Source organism: Bombus huntii, chromosome 8 (genome assembly GCF_024542735.1).
Source record: "Bombus huntii isolate Logan2020A chromosome 8, iyBomHunt1.1, whole genome shotgun sequence".
Classification (NCBI taxonomy): Eukaryota; Metazoa; Arthropoda; class Insecta; order Hymenoptera; family Apidae; genus Bombus; species Bombus huntii.
In genome coordinates this window covers 3,528,853-3,551,433 of record NC_066245.1, presented here as the reverse complement: position 1 = coordinate 3,551,433, position 22,581 = coordinate 3,528,853, and the positions used below count along the sequence as shown (strand labels likewise).

At 46.3% G+C, this 22,581-nt stretch overlaps 1 protein-coding gene across 4 annotated transcripts in view; it reads right to left on the bottom strand.

Moving 5' to 3' along the window:
• Positions 1-22,343, bottom strand: part of LOC126868188 (uncharacterized) — a 149,431-nt gene extending 127,088 nt beyond the window's left edge. For 3 of the 4 annotated variants that reach the window (XR_007690545.1, XR_007690546.1, XR_007690544.1), the window contains exon 1: positions 20,805-22,343. Coding sequence is in view for 1 of the 4 variants with exons in the window: in XM_050623404.1 (XP_050479361.1) it covers positions 20,805-22,165 (1,361 nt within the window). In the remaining 3 variants the exon portion in view is untranslated. The remainder of the gene's footprint in view (positions 1-20,804) is intronic. The other variant, XM_050623404.1, reaches the window with a different exon arrangement.
• Between the last annotated feature and the right edge of the window lie 238 nt (positions 22,344-22,581).

Here is a 22,581-nt window from a genome sequence, read left to right as displayed (position 1 = left end):
AACGTCGATAAATTAAATTTATAATTGATTCGCCCTAATACACCGACGCACCCACCGTAACTTCTCCGCTTATCTCGTGGCTCTCAGCCTGACTCTCCTTTCGTTTTTTTCCAACCTCCTTTCCCGTTTAACCGTCTAACGCATGGAATCACATGATTTATTCGTGAACGCGTACATAATACGGCCGCTTGCAGCGTGTTGCGGCCACGGTTTCTCGTGTTTCTCCGAGGGTATTTAAAATCCTTTGGTGGTAGCGAGGAGGAAAGCAGGAGGCAAAGGGCCCAGAAAAGGGGCGTTCCTAAATGACGAAACCAGTTTTAGGGAGCGTAAGAGCGGTAGGGCCAGAAGCCCGATGCTACGATCTGTCGGTGGTTTTCTTTTGCTTTGTAAACCACACCGTGCTCTTCCAGGTCATGGTGTTCTAGCGATCTTTATGAACGCCAACCCTTTCAGAGCTTCCCGTCTTCTTTTCTTACCCTTTGCCCTCCTTCGCCGTGCAACGTGGCATTTTCGCGATACAGTCTTTCACCCGAACCGTCTCGCGCTTTCCACTACCTCGCGATCGAATTACCAAAGAATTCGTTTGGTCGCTCTTCCCTTGTAGTTGCTCGAACCTCAACTTTCAAACAGTTCCAAGCTTTTCCACACTGACATTCGATACAGCCGCATTTCTTGTAACTTTTTTTTTGCAACTTCGACTCGTCCAAACATAGGCGAGCGTTACGTTTTACGCGCGAACATCCGCTCGTAATTCGTTACGACGCGATTTATTGCACAGCGCGATTTGCAAACACCAAAATAATTGCAAGAACGTTACCGAATATCCGTTGCAAGATATTGCGTATCCATCGCATACGTATATTGCCGACGTATAATGTATGTATGTTGCTTATGTTTCAAGCACGTTTACAAGTTATGACAAACGACGTGTTCGATTATTCCGTATCCGAGATTGAATTTTGAGATATCGGAGCACCACCGGCTCAGCCAACGACTCTGCCTTTCTCTGTACAGGTTCGAAGGGATTGCAAGTGTTTCAGATCCATCACTACGTATACCACAAAGGCATAGGAGAGGAAAGAAAACTGGGCGTCGATGTCGAGCTGTCGGCGGGAACGCGTACGATTATTTTTCCTTGTTGGTGAAAAGGAGCGAGAGCGGAGAGCGTGTGGCGGACCGTGACGAAATCGTTAAATCATAATAAGCCTGGCTGTCGGTCCGCATTCGCGCGTGACTTGTCCGTACGATTATTAATTGTTATCGTTGAATTTTCCCGCAACCTTCCACGCCTCGAATTTCCGGCCCGATTTGCGCGCAGCTTTCATAAATATCAACCTCGAGCCGCACCAATCCGCGCGCAATTCGCTTCGAAACGAACGTATCGATACCTGCGCGATCGATAACGTTGTACACCTCTTTTCTTCCGATGCCAGCCTCTTCGCGATCTTTCGCAATCGGAGGCTGACTGGCTTCGTTTCGCGATATCGACCGTGTTCTCACGATCCAACAGCTGAGAAAACGAATCCGAGGAATCCGATCGAAAGATCAACCCGCAGACGCCCGTCATCGGGTGTAAGGCGATCGATTAAGAGAAAATAAGAATTAAGAATAGGATCGTGCGATATATTCCGTAATCGGAATCGGCGGTTCTTGATTTGCGTCTCGACGAGTCGTTGTCTTATCGTTCGAGTGAGAAATATTCGACAGAAGTACGAGTTTCTTTCGTTCTACAGGGTGGTTGATAACTGGTGGTACAAGGTACAAGGTTGATAACTGGCGATTCTACGCGAAAAAAGAAGTCTTTTGAAGAAAAAAGAAGTCTTTTGTTTTGTATCAATTTATTGAATTATGCACGAACATAATAATAGAAATAGAACGAAATGGATCATGGAACTGTTGTTCATCTATTATCACCTTACGAAACGAAAGAAGCTTTTCGGACAACCTCATATTTCGAATGAAATCTCCTCGAATTCGAATTCGAAGATTCTCGACGAGTACCTTGAATATACGTATTTCGGGCACACGACGGATTTACCTTTTCAAGCAAGTCATGGGGGACCGCGACGACAAAAAATTATTCAGAGCTGGTCGCTGGCAAAGCGAAGATCAGGAACCGTTGGAACAGATAACAGACTCGTGCTGCTTTAAGCCTCGGTCGTGTTTCTAACAGCGAGTTTCGGCTCGACGTTTCGCGAACGTTCCACTTCCGGGATCTCAGAAACCTTACGTTTCGTAGAAATTTCAGTTACGTAAAAAATGATCGATCTGTTTCCGTGCAAAGAATAAACACGACAGGCCATTCGTATCGATCCACTGTACGTACAAACCGGTTAAAAGAGTTTAAGAATAATAAAATACGTACTACGTAGGTAGAAGAATACCGATAACGTACAGTCACAAAGTTCACGGAAGACTGTAAGTTTTTGCATCGATGTCAAAAGGGATGGAATCGCGTGTTACGTCCAGATTACGCGAACCTTCGCTGACGTAGTTATTCGCGATGAAAAAGAGAAAAAACGGAAAATGGGTTAACGTAATCTCGTGGAAGGTGTCGCGATTATAAACGCAACGGTATACCGACTTCCTTGAGATTCGCATCGGCGTTCGTAGCGACGCTCGAGGTTGCGTTTCGCTCGCTCCTACTCGATTTTTCTTTCCATACGTTGTAACCTCGTAGAACGACGATCGTTCGATAAACGTTTTTTAAACGCACTCGATAAGCCACGGTAAATCCTCCTACTCTTCTAAACGATAAATCGGCCATCGATCTGTTCGCGAAACTAACAATTTAATTTTGCGAATGGCGTTGTTGAAGAGAGAAACGTGAAATTAAATCGTCGGATCCGGATGAAAAATTACTCTTCGAAGACGATGTTACCATCGACGAGCTGGTCGATATCGTTAAAGCAACACGTATCTCTGTACGATCGGCGGTTCGGCGATGATTCGACGACGACGTACGTGTCTCTAATCAAAAGGTTAGAACGGATAACGCGATATCTAAAACGCAGAGTTTATTATTTGGTTAGATTATTTACTCTCTAGATTATATTTACTTTTTAATAGAAATTCGATAACCCGAGCACAATATTCCTAGACCTTTTACTCTTTCCTCGCGCTTGCTTATCACTTTGTCAAACGCCAACTCAACTTTTCCTCCCGTTTGCGCTTGCTACCGAGACCCTGACCTGCCAAATAGTTGCCGATATAGTTGGCGAATCTGCATTCAACCGTCGTTTGTTGCCGCGAACGCGTCGATAGCGCGAACGCATCCGGCAACCGTTATCGCGGCTATCGATCGACGCGATTATCGCGGCTACCCTCGTTCCGTGGCCGCGACGCAGACGCGCTCGACCAGACAAATCAACGAATTTATCGATGTAAGAGAGCAGGCAAGGGACTTCCTGTCGGATTAAACAATAATCGACCGAAGCGAGTACGTACCGATCGATACTCGCGCGATAAACGCGATTCGAGCGAACGAGCTGGCACGAAAGCGCGCTTAGAAAGCGTACGAATGTCCATTCTCCTCTCTGCCTGCCGCGAAACTCCACTGTTTATTTTCCAAATATACCCAGGTTTATTCGTTATCCGTGAATCAGTGACAAGAAGCGAGTCTTTTAATTTCCAGTTGCGTAACAACGGCGATGATCGCAGACATTTTGCTCGTCGACTGGTATCTTCGAGATTGAAATGTAAGCGAGCATTCTCTCGCTGTTTCGCGATTGTTGGCCGGTGCGTTCGCTAGCGGTCGTCGCGAAGAAGCGCGTCTTTCAGTGCGGCTCGGTTTACGAATAGATTTGCCCGATGAACGTTTACGTTAATTAAACAAACGCCAGCGAACGTTGTTGTTCTGGCGCTGTGCTCGTGTTCGCTCGGTCTGAACGCACCTTGGAAAAGAAGGTTCGCGAACAGAGAGCGTTCGTGACTGGAAGCAGGGACAGTCGCTGCTATCGAAGTAAAATATAGAACTGTGATAGTCGTTATCCGTGATGAGGTTAGATAAAAAATGACTATTATCAGTCCATGTCACGGGCGTTTGTATTTCTGATTTATAAAAGAAAATCAACGTAGGTAGTAACGTGAACTACTCTCGATCAGGCTCGTCGATAGAAAAAAAGAAAAGAAGGAAAGAAAAAGGTAGGAAACGGACGATCAGAAAGGAAGCTTTGCGTTTTGTAATATCCAGACACAATGGTATACGGTTGTTGGACGAAGATTCGACAAAGACAGATCGCATTCGCAACAGAGTCTGATTTCAACGCCGCTTGCATACTGTAGCTTCGATTCTTCGCTAAAGATCGTCAAATACTAATTATCTACATATATCGCGATACTTTGCATTTGACACGGTGTCGCAACAGCGGTTAATGCAACCAGTTAATGCTCTTTTAAAGAGCCACCGTAGAAATCACGAGTTAATGGGTACGTATCGAAGAGACATAAAACAATGATTAACCCATTTCCAGTGACGGCAATCGCGTACAGCTTGGACTCCGACACCGGACAATACGGCTCGTAACGAGGCGGATGTAACGAGTTCAGGCACACGCACGGCCGTTCGCTCGAGTATGGCTCGGCATGCGCACGTATAACGAAACAACAACCGAATAATTTTTACCTGTTATTATGGTTAGAGCGTATCCAGCGAAGATAATATCTCGGACGATAAGAATGTGACAAAATCGCGCGCCAAGATTATCAAAGCATAGCGATACGTTGCGGCGAAGCACGCATCACGGTATCGCGAACGCGCCATACGATATCGTACGATATCGATACTTACTCGGAGGATTCGATTCTTTGTACGCCTATATAAATACGTATTGGAGTATGGAATTGCTATCGATACGTTGGCAATTCTACGCATAACTTTGGAACGTCGTCGACGAGAACGAGCGAAAATGCCTTGACCCACCCACCGTTGCGTTATCCTTTGCAAACGAATTACGCCTATCGATACGCCGTACAAATTCGATGCGTCTCGTTGCTTTTATCTTCTAATCGTTGCATCGCGAGTCCGTCGTTTCGTTCGCGTTACACGCGCGCTATAAAATTCTCGGTAAAGCGGAACTTGTTACAGTTCGCTGACGAAACGTAACCGACGAGCGTGCTAATATTTACGACCGGGATCGCAAGAGCGTCGATTAACGTTAAACGAGATTTCACTGGAGCGAACGTCGAGAGGACAAAACGAAGAACGTAGGAAAAGGCAGAGAGGTCGAAACGGTCAGACTCGATTCGTTCGAGGAGAAGGCAAGGATGCAGCTTCCGATCTCCGAGCAGCCAAAGGGAGTCCTGTCTGCGAAGTTTAGGTTCGAGGCAAGTTTGCACGGACCGCTCCACAGCCCGGGCGGATCCTTTTTGCAATTAAAAAACCGGATGGACTGGTTCCAGCCTCGGACATTCCGCAAATTCTGACCGCGAAATCGAGGAGGTGGAGGGACGAACCGGCAGGAGTGGGTTCAAGGGATAAATAGCGGAGTTAGAGATCTCTCTCTCTCTCTCTCTCTCCCCCTCGCTACTTTTTCTCTCCTGCCTTTTGCCCTTCCTTTCCCTCTCGTCTCTCCTCTCCTCCCGTCTCTCCGCTTCTTTCTGCCGTCTTCTCGCTCCGCGCCCTCGTCTTGTTTTGACTCGACGGGATAGAAAATGAAACTCGTTCCTGGACGCTCGCTATCTCGACCTACTAAACCTTCTGCTACAACTGCAAACCAAGATTCGCGTGAATTCTGCTCGACGGTTGAAAAATATGTCGGATCTTAAAATACGTCATGCGAATTTCGGGTTCGAGTTGGCTGAAAAGTTTCTACCGGACTTTTAAGCGACGAGTTTGCAAATCGTTGACTCCGAGTCGACGGCAAAATCAGGCAAACTAGATTTAACGATCACCGGCTCGACGACCGTCCACCGACCTGTCGGGCGATTAATCCCAGCAGCTAATTGATCGTTAGAGGTATTCGGCGAAAGGGAAATGGATCCGGCACGGCGGAAATTATAACGGGGGAAAATGGCGCCGCCTCCGCTCTCGAGGCTGCGCGAAAGCCCGGGAGTTTCGTCTTGATTCTCGCGGAATTTCAACCGGCAACGGTTTCCAAATGTTTCGGCTCACCCTCGCCTCTTCGAATTCTTAGTTTACGGCCATGCGGTATATCTCGCGCGGAATATTTCTTTCCCGATATATCGTTCTCCGAGAGCGTCTTGCAGGAAAGAGCAAAAATCTGGCTAAAGTCGGATCCGCGAACTGAAACCTGCCAATACCGCCCGCTACTGCCACTGTTCCTGCAGTATGCGATGCTCGCGAGCTTCTTCCACGGAATTCGAGTTAAGATTAACAAGCTAGAAACGAGGTATTCTGCATGGAAACGGGCCGTGTTTACCGATGCGAAAACCAACCAAGAAGGTGCGGAATATACGTTCAGCGGCTATACGTTCATCGATAAACAAATTGCTGGGCCGACTTTGTCGATTGCATAAGTCGTTTACGCGCCGCGACCCGCGTTCGCACGCGACTACCAACGTTGCATAGTCTTTGACCGCTACGTCGGATTTCGAAATCGACGATCGCCAGGGATCCCCGAGTTTCGTCCATCCGCGTATCCCTGTTTGTACAACTTGAAAGCTCAACGTACGAGATACGTTATAACGTGACTGGTGGAGCGACCTGGCAGAATTCTGGTATTCAAAGTCGAAATTGAATCGTAGAACCGAGGGGAAAAAAAATAGTTGCGCTGTCCGACAATTGGACTGCAGGGAAAAGCGATAGAGGACAGCGAACGAGGCACGGGGGACGGAGGAAAAAAGAGAGAAAGAAGAGGGTACAGAGTTAATTGGATCGGATATTTCAGCCCGGATGGGAACGTCGGGCCAGCCCGTTCCCTTTGTCTAGTCACTCGCCTACGAAACGTTCGCATTCTTCAACGATGCAACAACCGGTGCACTTACACGACTCCGTTCGCGTCGTAGCGACGTGCAATTGTTCCTTTATCGATCGTTCTTCTCTGTTTCCCGCGTTTCTCCGCCATTATTTTCGCAATTACGCGTAATCGAAAAACGATAGCCGAACGCTCGAGAGAAACTCGGGCAAACCGTGCAACATAGAAAGCAGAGAGTCGAGCGTTCGAACGGCGATACGATAGTCAGAAGTAAAACTATTCGTCCGGGTAGGAACGTTCGTTTCGTTACGTTTCGGCGCGATCGAGGCACGCGTCTCGAGCGTATTTCGCAAATTCCGACAGCTCGGTCGAGTAAAATCGCGTCCCAGATCGAGCACAGCTTGGCACCGGTAACCCAGTGCAGGGCAACGCACGCGAGCAAAGGTCGCGTGGCGATTATTTGCAGAGGAGAAAGGCGTACCGTGTGATCAGGGTGCGCGTTACGTAGGCAGTTTGTCATCCACGCGCAGCCGGCTACGCTCTGGCAAAGCCTCGCGTCGAAGGTAACGCAACATCCCCTTCCTTACGCAAGAAACCCTCAAACTATATGAAACGCGCGTAAACGAGAAACTCGTAACGAGATTACGAGGTTGATCGCGTTCCAAGAGGTATCGATCGTCGAAACAGAATTCTCAGAATTTTTAATGGAAAGTAGGCTGCTCGAACTTTGTCAGCAGCGTAACGTACGAACCAACGTCTTCGTGTAACGTCTTTTCTCTTATCTTTGTCCGTAGATTACGCTCGTACGGCCGAGAAAGTAAGAAACGCCACGTACGCGCGGACGTATCGCAATTCCAAATATATAGAAACGAAATTCGCTCGTTCGAATCGACGCTGATTCTTCTTCCCTCGTGATCTATCGAGGCGAAACAAAATAGAAACGACGGTCTCTCCACCTTGCAACCTCGCACCAGTTAACGTCGAATTATAAATCGAACGTTCCGGCAGAAAGAAAATTAATCGCACGGCTTATCGAAGCGGAACATCGAACGACCACCCTTCGAGACCACCCGCAGATTTCGGCCAATCTGGTTTTTCCGCGAACTGGCCCGCCACTTGAACGCTGCTCGCCCAACCAACGAATCGAGCCGTCGACCTGTTCGCGAACCGTGACCGGTCTAATCGCGCGCGAGTCCGCCAACCCGTTCACGAAGTTACGAGAGCAACGCAACGGAACAGAGGAGAGAGTGAAACCGGCCTAGAGCACTTCTGCCGCGCGACCCGTGAACGAGAAACGCGGTCGTCGCGATACACAGCCGATTACGAAAGCGGCACGTTGCAAAACTCAGCGCGGACCTAGGCCTAGGTTGCAGGCCGCAACTCGTGCCAGTTAGATAGGAATCTGGAAACGGACTCGAAGCCGCAGCCACCGACTAAAGTCGAAAGAGCTGCAGCTCGAACGTTTTACCACGCTTTTCACCTGGTCGTGTCTGAAAGTTGGCTCGCCATTTCTTTAGAAAAAAGAAAGGAAATACCGCGTGGCTGGCGAAAGAATTTGTCCGCTCGACGACGTCTTTCGCCAACGTGTTATTACGCGCGTTACGCGAAACATTTTCAAGTTTCACTAGTGCCGTAACGACGCTCAACTATCGTCGCTATATCGACGTTGTAACGTTTTAAACGATTCTGAAAATGCATACGAAAATTGCACGATATTTTGGTACAAGTATATATCTCGCAGACATCGCGAAGATATTTAAACGGGGATATTTAAACCGCGATACTGGCAAGTCTCGGTGTTTAACGTCTTTTGTACGCCCAGAGCGACTATTCGTATCGTATACCGATCTTTTACTAAATATTTGCACGCGGCAAGTATCTCGCAGCTCCTACGTATATTTTCAGATCGGATTCGAATTTTGCCGATGCAATGTTGGCAGCCGCGTGCCGTTCTAACGCCGATGGAACATCGAGCGTACGAATACTTTCAAAATTACAAATATACACAGAACTGGCGCATTTTTGCCATATGGCTGCAAAAACGATCGCCCGAGCTGTTTGAAAATTATATCGATCAATTTCAAGAACCTGAGAGTGAAGAAAAGCAACGACGGTGGGGAAACGCGAGCTTCCTTTAACACGCTTTGACATTTACTACCGTTTTCTCGCAAACGACCTCGCAGAAATTATTTATTTCGCTAGTACCGTTCAAATTTTACGCTTTCGTAGAATTTCTTTCGTAAAATCGATGGTCGAAGAAAAATTCCATACGATCGAAACGAAGCTCGCTGGAGTCGATGGCGCGAGAGCGAGGCAACGCTTTGCCCACGCCTGCGTATTCTGGCCTATTGTGCTCGTTCCGCGTTCATGTACCACCTCACACGCGTACTCCACGCATACGTAGCTGCGTGTTTGCTCGTGTCGCGATTAATCACTACCCACGTGGTTGCCTCGAGCGTAATCGACCACCTTCTCGAGCTCGCGTTCGCGAAACCCCATTCCAAGTGTACCTTCCGTCATGAAGGTCCGACGTTGGTCCCTGGATGGAACACGGGTGAACCGCGTCTCAAATTATCGTAGGTGCTCGCTAGCCGCCCTCTCGTCGCCCCATTAATCCTTCCTAGCTCTTTGCAGTTCCTAGCAATCTCTCCAAGACGTCACACCCATCCTTTCGTAAATGGCCACGCTACGCTAAGTTGCGCGTTTCTTGCGACGTATTCCAAAAGTTTCTTTCCTTCTACGAGGAAACGATAGATGCGCGACAGTTTTCGTTCTATTTATATTTTTTTTTTTTTTTTTTTTTTTGAGGTGTTGCAAGATGAATTGTACGTAATTGGATAAAATAACGTAGAACAAAACACGTCGCGCGTCTGTTGTTTGCTGGTAAAAGGAAAGAAACTATTGAAATATGTGTAATTTTGTGCGCTAGACTAGATCAGCCGCGTAGTAGTGACACACGTATGTGAATACGAGTGTATGGAAGTATGCGTGTGCACAGTGTCTCGAAAAACAGATGAATGGTAACTGTTCCATTGGCAATGTAATATTTTTTTTTTTATTTGGTAGACTATTTACAGTGAATTCTCATTGAGAATTATAAGTAAATTATTTTGTGGTACTGTAACTTGGATTATAAGAGTTTATAGTATGTTTGGTTCTAGTTGAATCTAATTCTTCAATTTAAAGGGTATCGTCTTTTTAGTCTGCGGATATGATCGGTCGTGTCAAGTAATTGGGTAACTAACGGGTTTTGGTGGTTGTTAACTCTTATATTATATCTGTTTCTGAATTTGGATATTTCTTCTTTAACTGTATGCGATATGAAAGATGTTGAGACAAAGAGAATGCCGAAGATCCTGGGAATCGTTTATTAAATAAATCTAAAACTATTTTAATATGAATTCCAAGTGTAACCTTAGTGTCCCTTTACTATTATTTCGGCGATTAAGATCCACAGTTCTTAACAAAAACTTTTGGAACAACCCGGTATTTTTACGAAAGAAGATGGTCGAGAGAGGAAGATTTCTAACAATTGCTAAACGCTGTTATCCCTGTAGATCGCGTTGTACGGGCTAAAGCTTGTAGTCGCGTCGAGACATTTTCAATCGAACGAGAATTGGAAAACCTCGTATCGTGCTATACTGTCGCGCGGAATCGGTTCCGCGATAGTCTACGCTACGATTATCGCGATAAACGTTGACCAACGACTTTGACAGTTTCCAAGAAAGAGATAAAAAATGTAAAAATGAAAAAGGTATCCGCTGGAAACGGTCGAAAACCCACCGCAAAGTAACGGCCAAGTGGTCGCGAATGACTTAACGAAGCTACCGCGCGAATGGTCCACTTCACTGGCGGGGTAATCGTCCGGTAATCGCAATTACCTTCCTCGAAATTGCAATCTCCATCCTCGGAGACGAGCTGACGAGACCACCTGAGGTAACAGCAACCATTACGATGCGAATCTGGTTCGCAAGCCTCGCTCGCTCCAACGCGTATCCCGCTATCGACCGATCTCGCAGAAACAAACTCGCGATACTTTTTAAAAGGCCGCACGAAAACCAGACCGACCGACCGCCGTTTTCATTAATTTCTTAACTTCGTTACGTAAGTATACGATCGATACTCGATTCTCGAGAAACAAATTTAATTATTTCCACGAGTTGGTCCGTCGCGAGAAGACGACGGTGAGTTTTAAAGTACGTCAATTTAAAAGTCTTTTCAATTTACCAAGCCTCCGAACCGCTCGCACGATGACTACGGATCTTCGACGTTTAACTCCGCTTTTTCAAAAACGTATAATTACCCGACCCTCGTACGGTCTCGGTCGGTGAAAATAATACAAAAATTCACGATAACAGGACGAAAAATCTACTTAGAAAGCAGCGAATGTTCGCTTCTTTCCAACGTCAACAGCGCGAACCAACGTTCAACTTGCTAAACTTTAAACTCGGTTCTCAAGTTTAACGATAAAGAACCAGAGGCGACGAGATCGCAAACCCTTTTTCCGATCAAGACGAGATATCAACGAGAAGAAGACGTGGAAAATTCGGTGATCGTAGCGGCGTATCGCAACGTGCGCGTATAGCGAGTAAAGAGACACCCGAGAAAAGACAGAGAGACCGTGGCTGGATCGTCGAGGGCGCGACAAGCTGCGGTTAATTGCAATTAATCCGCGGTCTTTCTAATTAGACAAGGACAGAAGCTGGCCTTTTGTCGAACGGGTGGATGGGACGCGTTAATTGGATCGAGGGGGCGAGATCCTTGGGCCAGGAGGGATCGCGCGAATCCGGGACACCCGTTAGAGAAGACTTGTTGCGCGAATCGGCACAGAGCAGCCCTCGAAAAGGGCCGCTAGCCTGCCGCGTATTGATCCAACAACCGGCCACGCTCGTCCGTGCATCGTTGCGCTACCGGTGTTCCCGAACGTCGTCGGATAATCGACTTTCTCGACGCTGTAATCGCGTTCGCCGACGAGAAACGAGAGGTCAGTAGGTTCTCCATCTCGCCAAAAGACACGAAAAATCCTTTCGATCCTTTAACCGCTCCACGTACCATTTCATCGAGGTTTGATAACTCGTCGTCGTACGTTTTATATATCGTACGATGTTGTTAAATACCAAGGTAGACAGTTGCAACTGTATGGCGGATTTTTACGCGTTCGTGGAAAATTCCAAGACGCGGAAACGCTCAGAATGCACGTAATACGCGAATATACAGGGTGGTTGGTAACTGGTGGTACAAGCGGAAAGGGGGTGATTCTACGCGAAAAAAGAAGTCGAAAATATAGAATAACAATTTTTTTCTTTTAATTTTTTCTTTTCTTTTTTTAAATTTTTCCATCGAGACAACGATCTACAGTGAGATCCGTTACAACGAGACGCGATAAAGTGCACGCGTACCGAGCGAAAATTCAAAGTCGATTTTCTCGAAAACGAAGCCTCGAACGAAAAATTGTTATTCCATATTTTCGACTTCTTTTTTCGCGTAGAATCACCTCCTTTCGGCCTGTATCACCAGTTACCAACCACCCTGTATAGAAAATATAACGTTCGATAGAAGAATGGACGTCTAGAAGCGTTAACGCGACGCGACATAGTCTCGCTATTTAAGAAGCTGGTTGCCCCTAGCTCGCGCGATTGTTAAACGATAGATAAGATTCTTTCGAACTGATACTGGCTATCGCGGTTCGTTTTAACGATATTCGATGAATCGTATTCCATTTTAATATACCGTTGATAAAGTTTATACGTACGTGTGTTATCGAGACATATATATAGCGATTGAGATGTTTAAATCAGAAACGACGAAGGTAGGAATTTTCGATTGAGAGGAGAAAACGTATTTCTGTTTATTCTACAGACTGAAAACAGATGATCTAGGAGGTACCGTTTCTACTCGTCGATCGTTCGCACGGTAACATCTGTCGGTCATTGTGAAACAAATCCTTCGATGACTAATCGCTTAAGTACAACTAGAGTGACGTTAAACAATAGCGAAACGCTTGTGCCGGATGCAATTTCTAAGGTAATATAACGATAAACTAAAGTGTAGAATGGAATAATGCAAGTTTTAAAACGAGCGAATATGTCTGTGTGTGTATATATAATTGAAGGTTGTTACGCGTCGCCGACGTCGCCGTTTTCGTGACCGTACGCTTCTACAAAGAAATCACGATCGTTCTTCCTGTCCGTGGAAGATACGCTTCTTCGACGCGTCTTCCATCGCGTTTGCCATGAATGATCGTACTTTTCTGACACCTTAGAACTTGTAGAATTTTAGATGTTCGAAAGGGCAGAAATATTCGCAGCTCTTTCGCCATCGTCCTTTCCAGAGAAACGTGACGCAAACCATATCTCGCTAATCCTCATCGCGAATCTTCCTCTTCGTGGTCAATTTTTGTGTTCGTACGTTTGGAATTTTTGTTTGGACGTTCGTAAATGGGAAATTACTTTCTCGATGCCAGCGTCGCCTAACGATGTCGTGGAAGCTCGGTCGAGCGGAATCTTGGAACATCTTCCAGAGTCTGTTGCCAATCCGGCGAGATTTGATCGAACGAAGCATCCGCAAAATACGCGACAGATCGCAAATTTTGACAAATCATCCGCAAGATCGTGTGCGAAGCCTCGCAAGGTGAGCTTCGTAACGGTTGGCTATCACGCTCGACGTACATCGATAGATCACGTGTGATAAGATCGTCTAATGGCACGGGCCTCTCTGTTCGAAAAGTTCGTCCGAAGGAACATCGACGGAGCAACGACTCGCGATAAACCGTCCGGGTGAAAAAATTAGGTAACTCGAGTTTCCCGAAACTTTCGTTTCGCGTGGACGACCAGAAACGAGCGAGACCGCGAAAAGTCAGGAATCTGCGACCCTGCAACGACCGAGGGAGCGAGACGCGCGTATACGTACCAAGGAAAATAGAAAATACATCGTCTTCTTTACGTTGAAAATTGTCAACAAACTATCAATTCTCGTTTATGCTTTCGCAGTTGTGGATGGGATTTCAATTTAGTATAAATATTGGAAAAACGGAGACTATATTTACGCACAAACGTAATTTGCATTTACGTAAACTCTTCAAATTCGCCATTTGTGTATCTGAAAGAGCAACAATAAAGAAAGAATAGCGTTGGAAACGTTCGACATGAACGAGCGAAATAAGCGCAGAGTAGAAATATCGACGTGGTAGATTTGAAAATTGTGCCGATTAAAGACGCGACTTCTTGCGTTTCTTTTTGCCTGCGATTTTCGAGTCAAAGATTCGTCCGCTGTCGTGTCGATTCGTGGCGAGTGCGAAGCCGACGAAGGGAGGAAATTAAAGGAATCCGTAAAGCGAGCCTATGATCGACGTTCCACTTTCGACTAAGCTGTTTCTCAACTATCCACCCACGTGCTCGCGGTGCCGAATTTTTCCAGAAAAGCTGGACGAGTCACGATCGTTCCGGCGAGCAAACGCTCGGCCGAGCCAAGCCAGAGATAGCCGAGGCTCGAGCTTTCTAACTGCAGTTGCAACATAGTTCGAGCGGCGTTTTTGCGGCACTGCTCATGAGAAATCCTTCCTCTTACCCGACGCCGCCTCCGCGTCCACCTCCTCGTTAACTCGCGCATTTTATACCAGGCACAATGCGCGACTTTTCCTACGTTTAGCCGCCCACGTGCCGACGATCCGCCAAACAAACTCTGCTTATGTTTCAACTTTATCCGTTTCGTATCGAATCTACGATTAGCTAACAGATTAACAATCTCGATCGATTAACCGATAATACCTTGGCTCAGATCAATTAGCTTCGATCGATGATACGCTACGCGATTCGTGGTAAACCTGTTATTTCTTCGAAATAGATAACGATGCAGCGATCGGATCTCGTTTGAAAAGTAGACTGGGAGTCTGCCGGTGTTCTCTACCCGCGTTCTACGCTCATACACGTCATGTACTCACGTACGGAGACTTTAGCCTGTTCGTAGCAATGGCACATGGAAGTTAATAAGACGTACGAAATAGGAAAAAACTACCTATAAGCGACATTTTATTTCCTCACAGAATATTCAGAATATGCTTCGCTTTTTCTTCCTGATTCAACAAAGAACGCGAACGAGCGAGAATAAATTATCCATTCTGTCGATTTAATTCTCAAGTATTTACGAAACGACTTCGATCGCGAGATCCGAAATTTCCTGCTTCAACGGAATACAACTTTCTTTCGATTATAAATCGACGTGATTATAAATAATATCCTTCGTAATTATGTGGTGTACGATATCGAGATAGAAATTTGTACGAACCGTATAAAGAGCGAAAAAGCTTTAAAAATACTTTTATACTCGACTTTTTCAATCTCGTGCATAATCCTGCAATTATAGATACGGGACTGTCCTAGCCAATCTCGAGCATCTAGCAACGTTACTCGAATGGAAAGCCAGACTGGACAATGGAGAGCGAGTCGGAGAGATTCGAACCGGTCGAAGGAGAAGACACCGGTTGCCGAAACCGAAACCGAAACCGAAACCGGCAACCTTTACCTTCACTTGGGTTTGCCGGCTGTTCCACTCGTTTCATTCACGAATTTCACTTTCACGGCCACGGCCATGGCCACGCGATTCGCGTCGCGACCGCTCCACGATCGCCCCCGCTTCTTCTTCTTTTCGCTTCGTTTCGCTTCGTCCGCGAGGAGCGCACTCGACGCCCGATCGAGAAAATATAAATCGTCGTGCGAAGATCGAAAGAGACGCAGCGAGCGTTTTTCACCGACCCAATTAAACTCGTCCACGAGTTCGCCTACGATCGAGAAACGGGCCGACCTTTGAAATTCCGCTGCACCCACTCGGGAAAATGATCGCCTACAGTTCGCTTCTTATTATACCCATGAATCATTGGTTATCGCAGTTCGATCGATTAAACGAAACTGCTATCACCTTCGTCGACGTTTTCACGTGGGCAAGAAATCGTTAAGCTTATCGTGGCTTCATAGTCGAAGGAATTGCTAATTTTATTCAACGCAAGCGCAGAGGTGAGCGAGGTATACGAGACATTGAAAGCAAATGCGAACTACGTAAATCACATTTTTTCGCTGAATGCATAAACTCCAGCGAATGTCAATATACAAAGATATTCTAATGTCAAATATGTCGAAACGGTGACAAGTTTCGTTGTACGTATAGCGAAAGACGTGTGCGATCCGATGCGCGTACTATACGAACATCGCGTACGTTCGGAAAACGTGGCGCGTTTCATTCTCATAGCATCGAGTTTCTAGCGATTGGACAATGTTACGAAACTCGATTAATTGCTTCGTAAATATAAACACACCGGCGTACAAACGCTCCTTGTAGCCCGTGTACACGATATACAAGGCCGACTGTGGATATTCGTTTCGCAGAAACCATATCCACGAGTAAATCTGGATGCAAAGGAAGGAGGGCAATAGGAGAGTGGAAACGGGAACGAAAACACGAGAGGTCGGTGATTAGCGTCGCGAAGTCGCTGGCTATCTGCGGCCGAAGATTAACGAGCGTCGAACTGAATTCGGTCGATTATCTCGGACGCATTGGAGGCGCGATAAGGCGTCTGAAAGTGGAGCCGTGAAGTGCCGTGAACCGTACGAGATGCCAGGCCAGCCACGACCGATTGCAACACGAAAAACAGCCGCATCCAGTTGGGCTTGGCCGCAGCGGGAGTCGCCTCTACTCTTTCAGCTCGCGGCCATGAAAATATTACCAAAAGGACCGTGAACGGTCTGGTACGCGTGAACCATCGGGACTACGATTCGAATTGAAAAGAACGCACCGCGTGAAACGCGCCTACGGTTCATCGTAAATTATATTCGAACGATGCACTTTCTAACCGAAGATTTCCTGTCTCGGCGAAGATCAATCTTCGTACGTGACGTTTATGCAAATTATACGGTTTCTTGCTTGCAGATATCCTCGATAAAAACCGAATCTAACTACCGAGCGTTCATTTTTTCTGACTCTCGGTGATTTAGATAATTGAAGATCGCGCGTCCTTTGCTATTAAAAAAAAAATTCTTTTTCTTAACACCGCAATTACCGAATTCGTAAAGACGACCGGTTCTAGCTTTATCTCTTTGCATATCTCTGGCATTAGAGTCGACTCTTACCGAGATCAAAATACGATTGGATATCTGTTACGATTGTATTTAATAAACGATTACCTGTCAGCGATCGATCAGCCGCGAATTTTCTCGTGTCCTTTATAATTCGTTATCTTTCTCTAAGAAGTTTCCTACTCTAATTTTTGAAGCAAAAGTGAAGTATGAAAAATCGAATTACATGCGGGATCACCCGATATTTTATTTTCATCGAGCCATTTTAACCGCAATCCTACACGATCCTATCCCGCGATAAACGATACAAATTTGTAGGAAATTTTTGCAAACATCTCGCTCTTCCGTCCGGTCAACGATACCCTTTTTGACCAGCGGCAAGTTCTTCTCTTACGACCAGTAATTTTGAACGGAGCAACGCGATCGCGATAGCGACGCGCGTCGATAGGAGCCGGCCTTCTCATCGCGAGTTCTCGATGGTCACGTGTCCAGTAACGTCCACGGACAGACATCGATCGTCGATGCCGTAATCCGGTAATGAACGGGTAAAAAACGCGAGCCAAGGTATTCCCGGGACGGTCTTGAATAGCGATCGCGGCACAAGGAAACCGGTCATCGTGCAAACCGGCCAATCAGACCTAAAAACGACTATTCTATCTCCTTCTATCGTTTTTCGCGATCCTTTTTACCGACCAACGTACACTTCTTTCAACAGAAACGCGATAGAACGTCAATCACCTGAGACATCTTGCGAATAAACGAATGATGTTACAGTGGATCGTTATGCGATAAATCGTATAAATTAAGACGAGGATATTTTTCTCCATTTTCATACATTTAACACGGTGAGCCGCGATGGTCGCGTTTTACCGTGCAAGTTACATTTACTGTTACCGAATCTTTTAAACTCTTCTTAATATCGTGTACCATCGATCAATAATTTGAAAAAGAAAAGGGATAAGTTTAATCCGTTTTGTTCGTAATAAAGGAAAACCGTACGAGGATTTTTATATTGGGAGTCGTTATAGTCGTACGTAATTTATCGAGGTGGACGTCGAGTTCCGTTCGAAGAACGCACGATTCGACATAGAGAGAAGAAATGAAACGGAAAGGAGACAGTTTCTAAGACCTTAGAGAGTACACTAGCGCCTCGCCACAGCGATATCGCCTTAAAACTACTAGCGCCGTAGTCTGCAAAGGGCTAAAACAAAGGAAAACGTCAACGCTCTCGGTATCTCGGATCGCACGAGTAACTTGCAGTAAAATTCGTTTGAGTAACTCGTTCGACTAGTTTCCACGCTCGCCCGATAACACGAAACCATTTAACGAATTTATTTTACGATAGAAATTAACGATCATCTTTCACCTAGTCGAGTCGAACATTCACGTCCACGCTTCTTTTCACTTTATAGCGTGCAAGATTTACAGCGGTCTAGCTATACTTAGGACAACTTCGATAAATTTTAGCCACTCGTTACATAAATAAGGTGATTCAATCGAGAAATATGAAAGTTGAAAAAATTTACAATTACTATTATTAATAGAGCTTCGTGAATAGAAGGCGTAAAATTTCGTTAATGATAATTAGCTCGCTTGTGCAAGAAGATTCCTGGCCCTCCAACTAATAATTTCAATAAATTAACCGCTTACGAGTTATAAATTATAGACGTGTTCTACGCAATTTTACGACTTTTTGACAAACGGGACAATTAATCGAGCTGTAATTTGTAAACTAACTCGTGGCTCCTAAGATTTCGCTAATAATTTATTACATTTTTTACATTTATGAGTGAGGCATCCAGAAGGTTTATGTATTAAAGGAAAGAGAAAAACGCGAAGCACGAGCTAGGTTTCTCAGTAATCAGATAATCGTTATCGTAGTTAAACGCAACTATCTCTAGGCGAGCGATTAAACCGAAGGAAAAAAGCGTCGTTACGCGAGGATGCCAGGTGTAATTTAACCGGCAAGGACCGTAGGCAAGTGAAATCCGCTCACGACCTAACGAAAAGCAAGCGCGGGGAAATATGTATACAGGAGAGATAAACGCGACGAGTTGCTAAAACAGCCTAGTTCGAGAAAACCGAGAAACACGATTAGAAAAGATCTACGAGATTAGATTTACTTAAGCTATTTACTTAAAATATTGTCTGACGGTATTTCGCTATTATCACAGTATATAACTTTAAAGCCTTAAATGATCTACGTTTATATATTTTCTGCTTAATTACGCATAGAATATTCTGACAAAGTTTGGCTGTTAAACAAGGGAACGTCCTGTGGATGATAGAGGTTAGGAACGAGATTAACGCGCGAGTAAATTCTCGGCGCGTATTTCGAAAATGTGGAGCAACCGACGAGAACGAAAAAGAAAAAACAAACACGGATTGGACGGCAAGGTTAGAAGAGCAACGCGTAACGTTTTCCATGCCGATTAAGAAAACAAGTAAACGGAAGTTTCGTTTGGTAAACGTTGCTTGCGATCGAGCCACGGCGAGAGGACAATGGCGCGGTTAGGTTAGACATTTTCTTCCTAAGAAACGCTCGAGTTTAGTAGCGTACCACAGAGAAGAACCGTTAGGATACTAAAGTTTTATTGCGTCCCCTTCCCACACGAAACCAACGGAAGCTATACACGTGGTATACGTTAGGTCGTTGGGAAAATTCGTAGCGAAAGAAGAAAAATTTAATTCGTATCAAACTTTCCGCCGTCGTAATTTTACGAGTCTTTTCTAATAATCAAATCCTTCGAATATCTTTCACCGGCTTCTACGCTATGTATTTAATTTCTTATCTGCGCAAGCATACGTAATATATTCATCAAAGTTTTTATAAGTGTACAAACACTCTCGTGCGCTACAGTTACACGTATGCATTATACGATATAAACACGCAGCTACAGGCTTACTCCGTAGCCGTGAATAAATGAATCACAAAAGTTATATTGTTACGACCAGCGGTCGAAACGCGAATGAAAACGACGAGTCTGGTCGCTTCCTCGGCTAGCAACCGAGTCTACCGAAACGCAACCTTACCTCTAGCGTGATAAATTCCTATGGAGAACAAGGGCCAGATACGAAGGGTTCGAAAAAAGAAAGAGCGAAACAGAAAGAAAAAGAAAGAACAGAAAAAGAGAGAGAGAGAGAGAGAGAATGGAGGGAACGAGAGGGCGAGTTGGCAGCATCTACGATCCTATAAACACGCCGCGCACACAGATCGAACGCAGCCACGGTTGTCGGTCTCGTAACCGCGGTACAACGACCCCTGGCCTGCTGTCGAACGCGCCTTCGCACTAATTGCGATACCCGAACCGAGACTCGCTTACCGACCAGTACGTTTCTTCGACGTTGAGATCGTTGATCGAGAAACAGAGATTTGTCGTGTGTTTAAATGGACCTATGTATGTACGTAGATATTTACTCCGCTATATACCATCGCGTTCTTTCCCGGTACATATACAAGTGGCTCCTCCCAACGATGCGAGGCGAACTGTCGAGAGAAAAAAACTACATACTTCGAAAAAACGCCTGGTCGCGAACGTAAACACGGGATATGCGCCCGACCGAATACTTTCGTATATCGCTATACGCATGTATTATACATATATCGAGATGCGTGGCGTTCGTATTATCGCGAGCAAACATAACAAAGATAGAAAAGACGCAAGGTCGCGTAATCAGAAAGGAGAGAAATCGGAGTACGTAGAAAGATCGGAGCAGAGTAATACATTGACTAGCGAAGCAAAGGCACGGCTTGATTTCTAGTTGGTTACCGTTCCTCCCGTTCTGTTCTTCCTTCCTGCTTTTCTGTTCATTCCTCGAGGCGTTCGTCGAACCACGAGAGAGAAAAGCTATCTCGCTCACTCACCTGTCAGAACTCTCGGAGCTGTCGTATCGATCGGCACACCGCTTCTTGCCGCAAGGGCCGACGAGGGTGTCCTCGGCCATCCTAACCTGTCCCTTGAAAGGGCTGCCCTGATGCCTGCCGGCAACGAGGCCATTTGCAGTAACACCAGCGGCACCAGCAGCACCACCACCAGAACCAGAAACAGCAGCAGCGGCAGCAGCACCACCACTACCACTACTACCACCATCACTACTACTACCATCACTAGCGATACCGTCCGTCGTTTTTCCGGAGGCGTCCTCCTCGTCTATACCAGCCTCGCTGCTACTACTACTTTTATCGCATCCGAGACGATTCACTTTTTCTACTAACGCGTGCTCCTGATGCTCATGGTGACGATGTTCGTCCTCGTCCCCGTCTCCGTCCTCGTCGTTGTCGTCATCTACGCGGCACTCGTTCATTTTGCTCGCACTTTCGTTCGGAGAATTCACCGTCGCGTCGAAGAAAGCCGCGGACCTCGACCGTCGACCGTCACCGACCGAGCACCCACCACCGGCATTGTCACCGCCGCGCGTCGCGTGACCGGTCATCGCGCCACCCTCCGAACCACTGCTACTACCATTATTATTACCACTACCGTTACCGCTACTATTACTATTATCGCTATCGCTCTCTTCGTTTTTCACCTTTATTACATTTTTCGTCTTTATTACGTCGATTCGAACCAAGCCGCAACACTTTTTCGATACACCCTTCTTCACTCCATTCTCTCCTACGTTATATTCTTCTTCGTCTTCGTCCTCCTCATCATCATCGTCGTCATCGTCCTCGTCCTCGTCCTCGTCGTCCTCGTCGTCGTCGTCGTCGTCGTCGTCGTCATCATCGTCGTTTTCCTCGTAATCTTCCCTGCTCGGTGACGTAAACGGAGCAACGCACATCGTGTCAACACCAACACCACTGCCACTCTCGTTTTTACTAACGCGTTCGTTACCATCAGCCTGGTCATCCTCGTGCTCCCGACGATGATAATGCTGGTAATGATGATGATTATTGTTGTTGTTGCTTAGATTACCGATGTTATTGCTGCTGTTGTTGATGTTGTTGTTGTTGTTGTTGTTAGGGTTACCAAGATGCCGACGAGGAAGATGAGGATTGGTATGACAATTACGACGGGGAGGACGATGTTGATGTTGTTGCCGATGATGAGGATGACTATCGAGCACAGAAGCGTCTTCGTGGATGCGTCTCGCGATGTCCTGACCCGTGCTCAAGGACGTCATCGAAAACGAAGCGTCCTCGCGTTTGTGTCGCTCCCTTGTTAAACGAGAATCACTGTCCCCCAGGTCGGTAGCCGCGTCTTCCGCGGACGGACCGTCTGCCATCTTGTAAACGATCGCACTAATGCCTGGCAGAGGCCCTATGGCACGAGCACGGGCCGCGCCACCGCTAGCTCGCTTCTACGGCCCGGCACGGCTCACTTAACCCCTCTTTTCTTCACCTTACAAAACCACCGCCACCTCTCGCCGACGGCTGCCCACTGACGACCCCCACTCCCGAAGCTGCCGACGCCTGCTCGCGAATCCGAACGACGACACCCGAATGCTACCGATGTCTTCCGGTCCCGCACGAATACCCTTCCCTTTCGACGATTGGACCGATCGCCACGACACCTCACGGCCGTCTTAACTTTCGCTTTCGGGGGGGGGGGGGGGGGGGGGGAATTAAAACGTTCTATTTGGAGCAACTTCTAATAGGAATAGTTCTAATATATACGATATTCTAATTGAAATAATTGAAA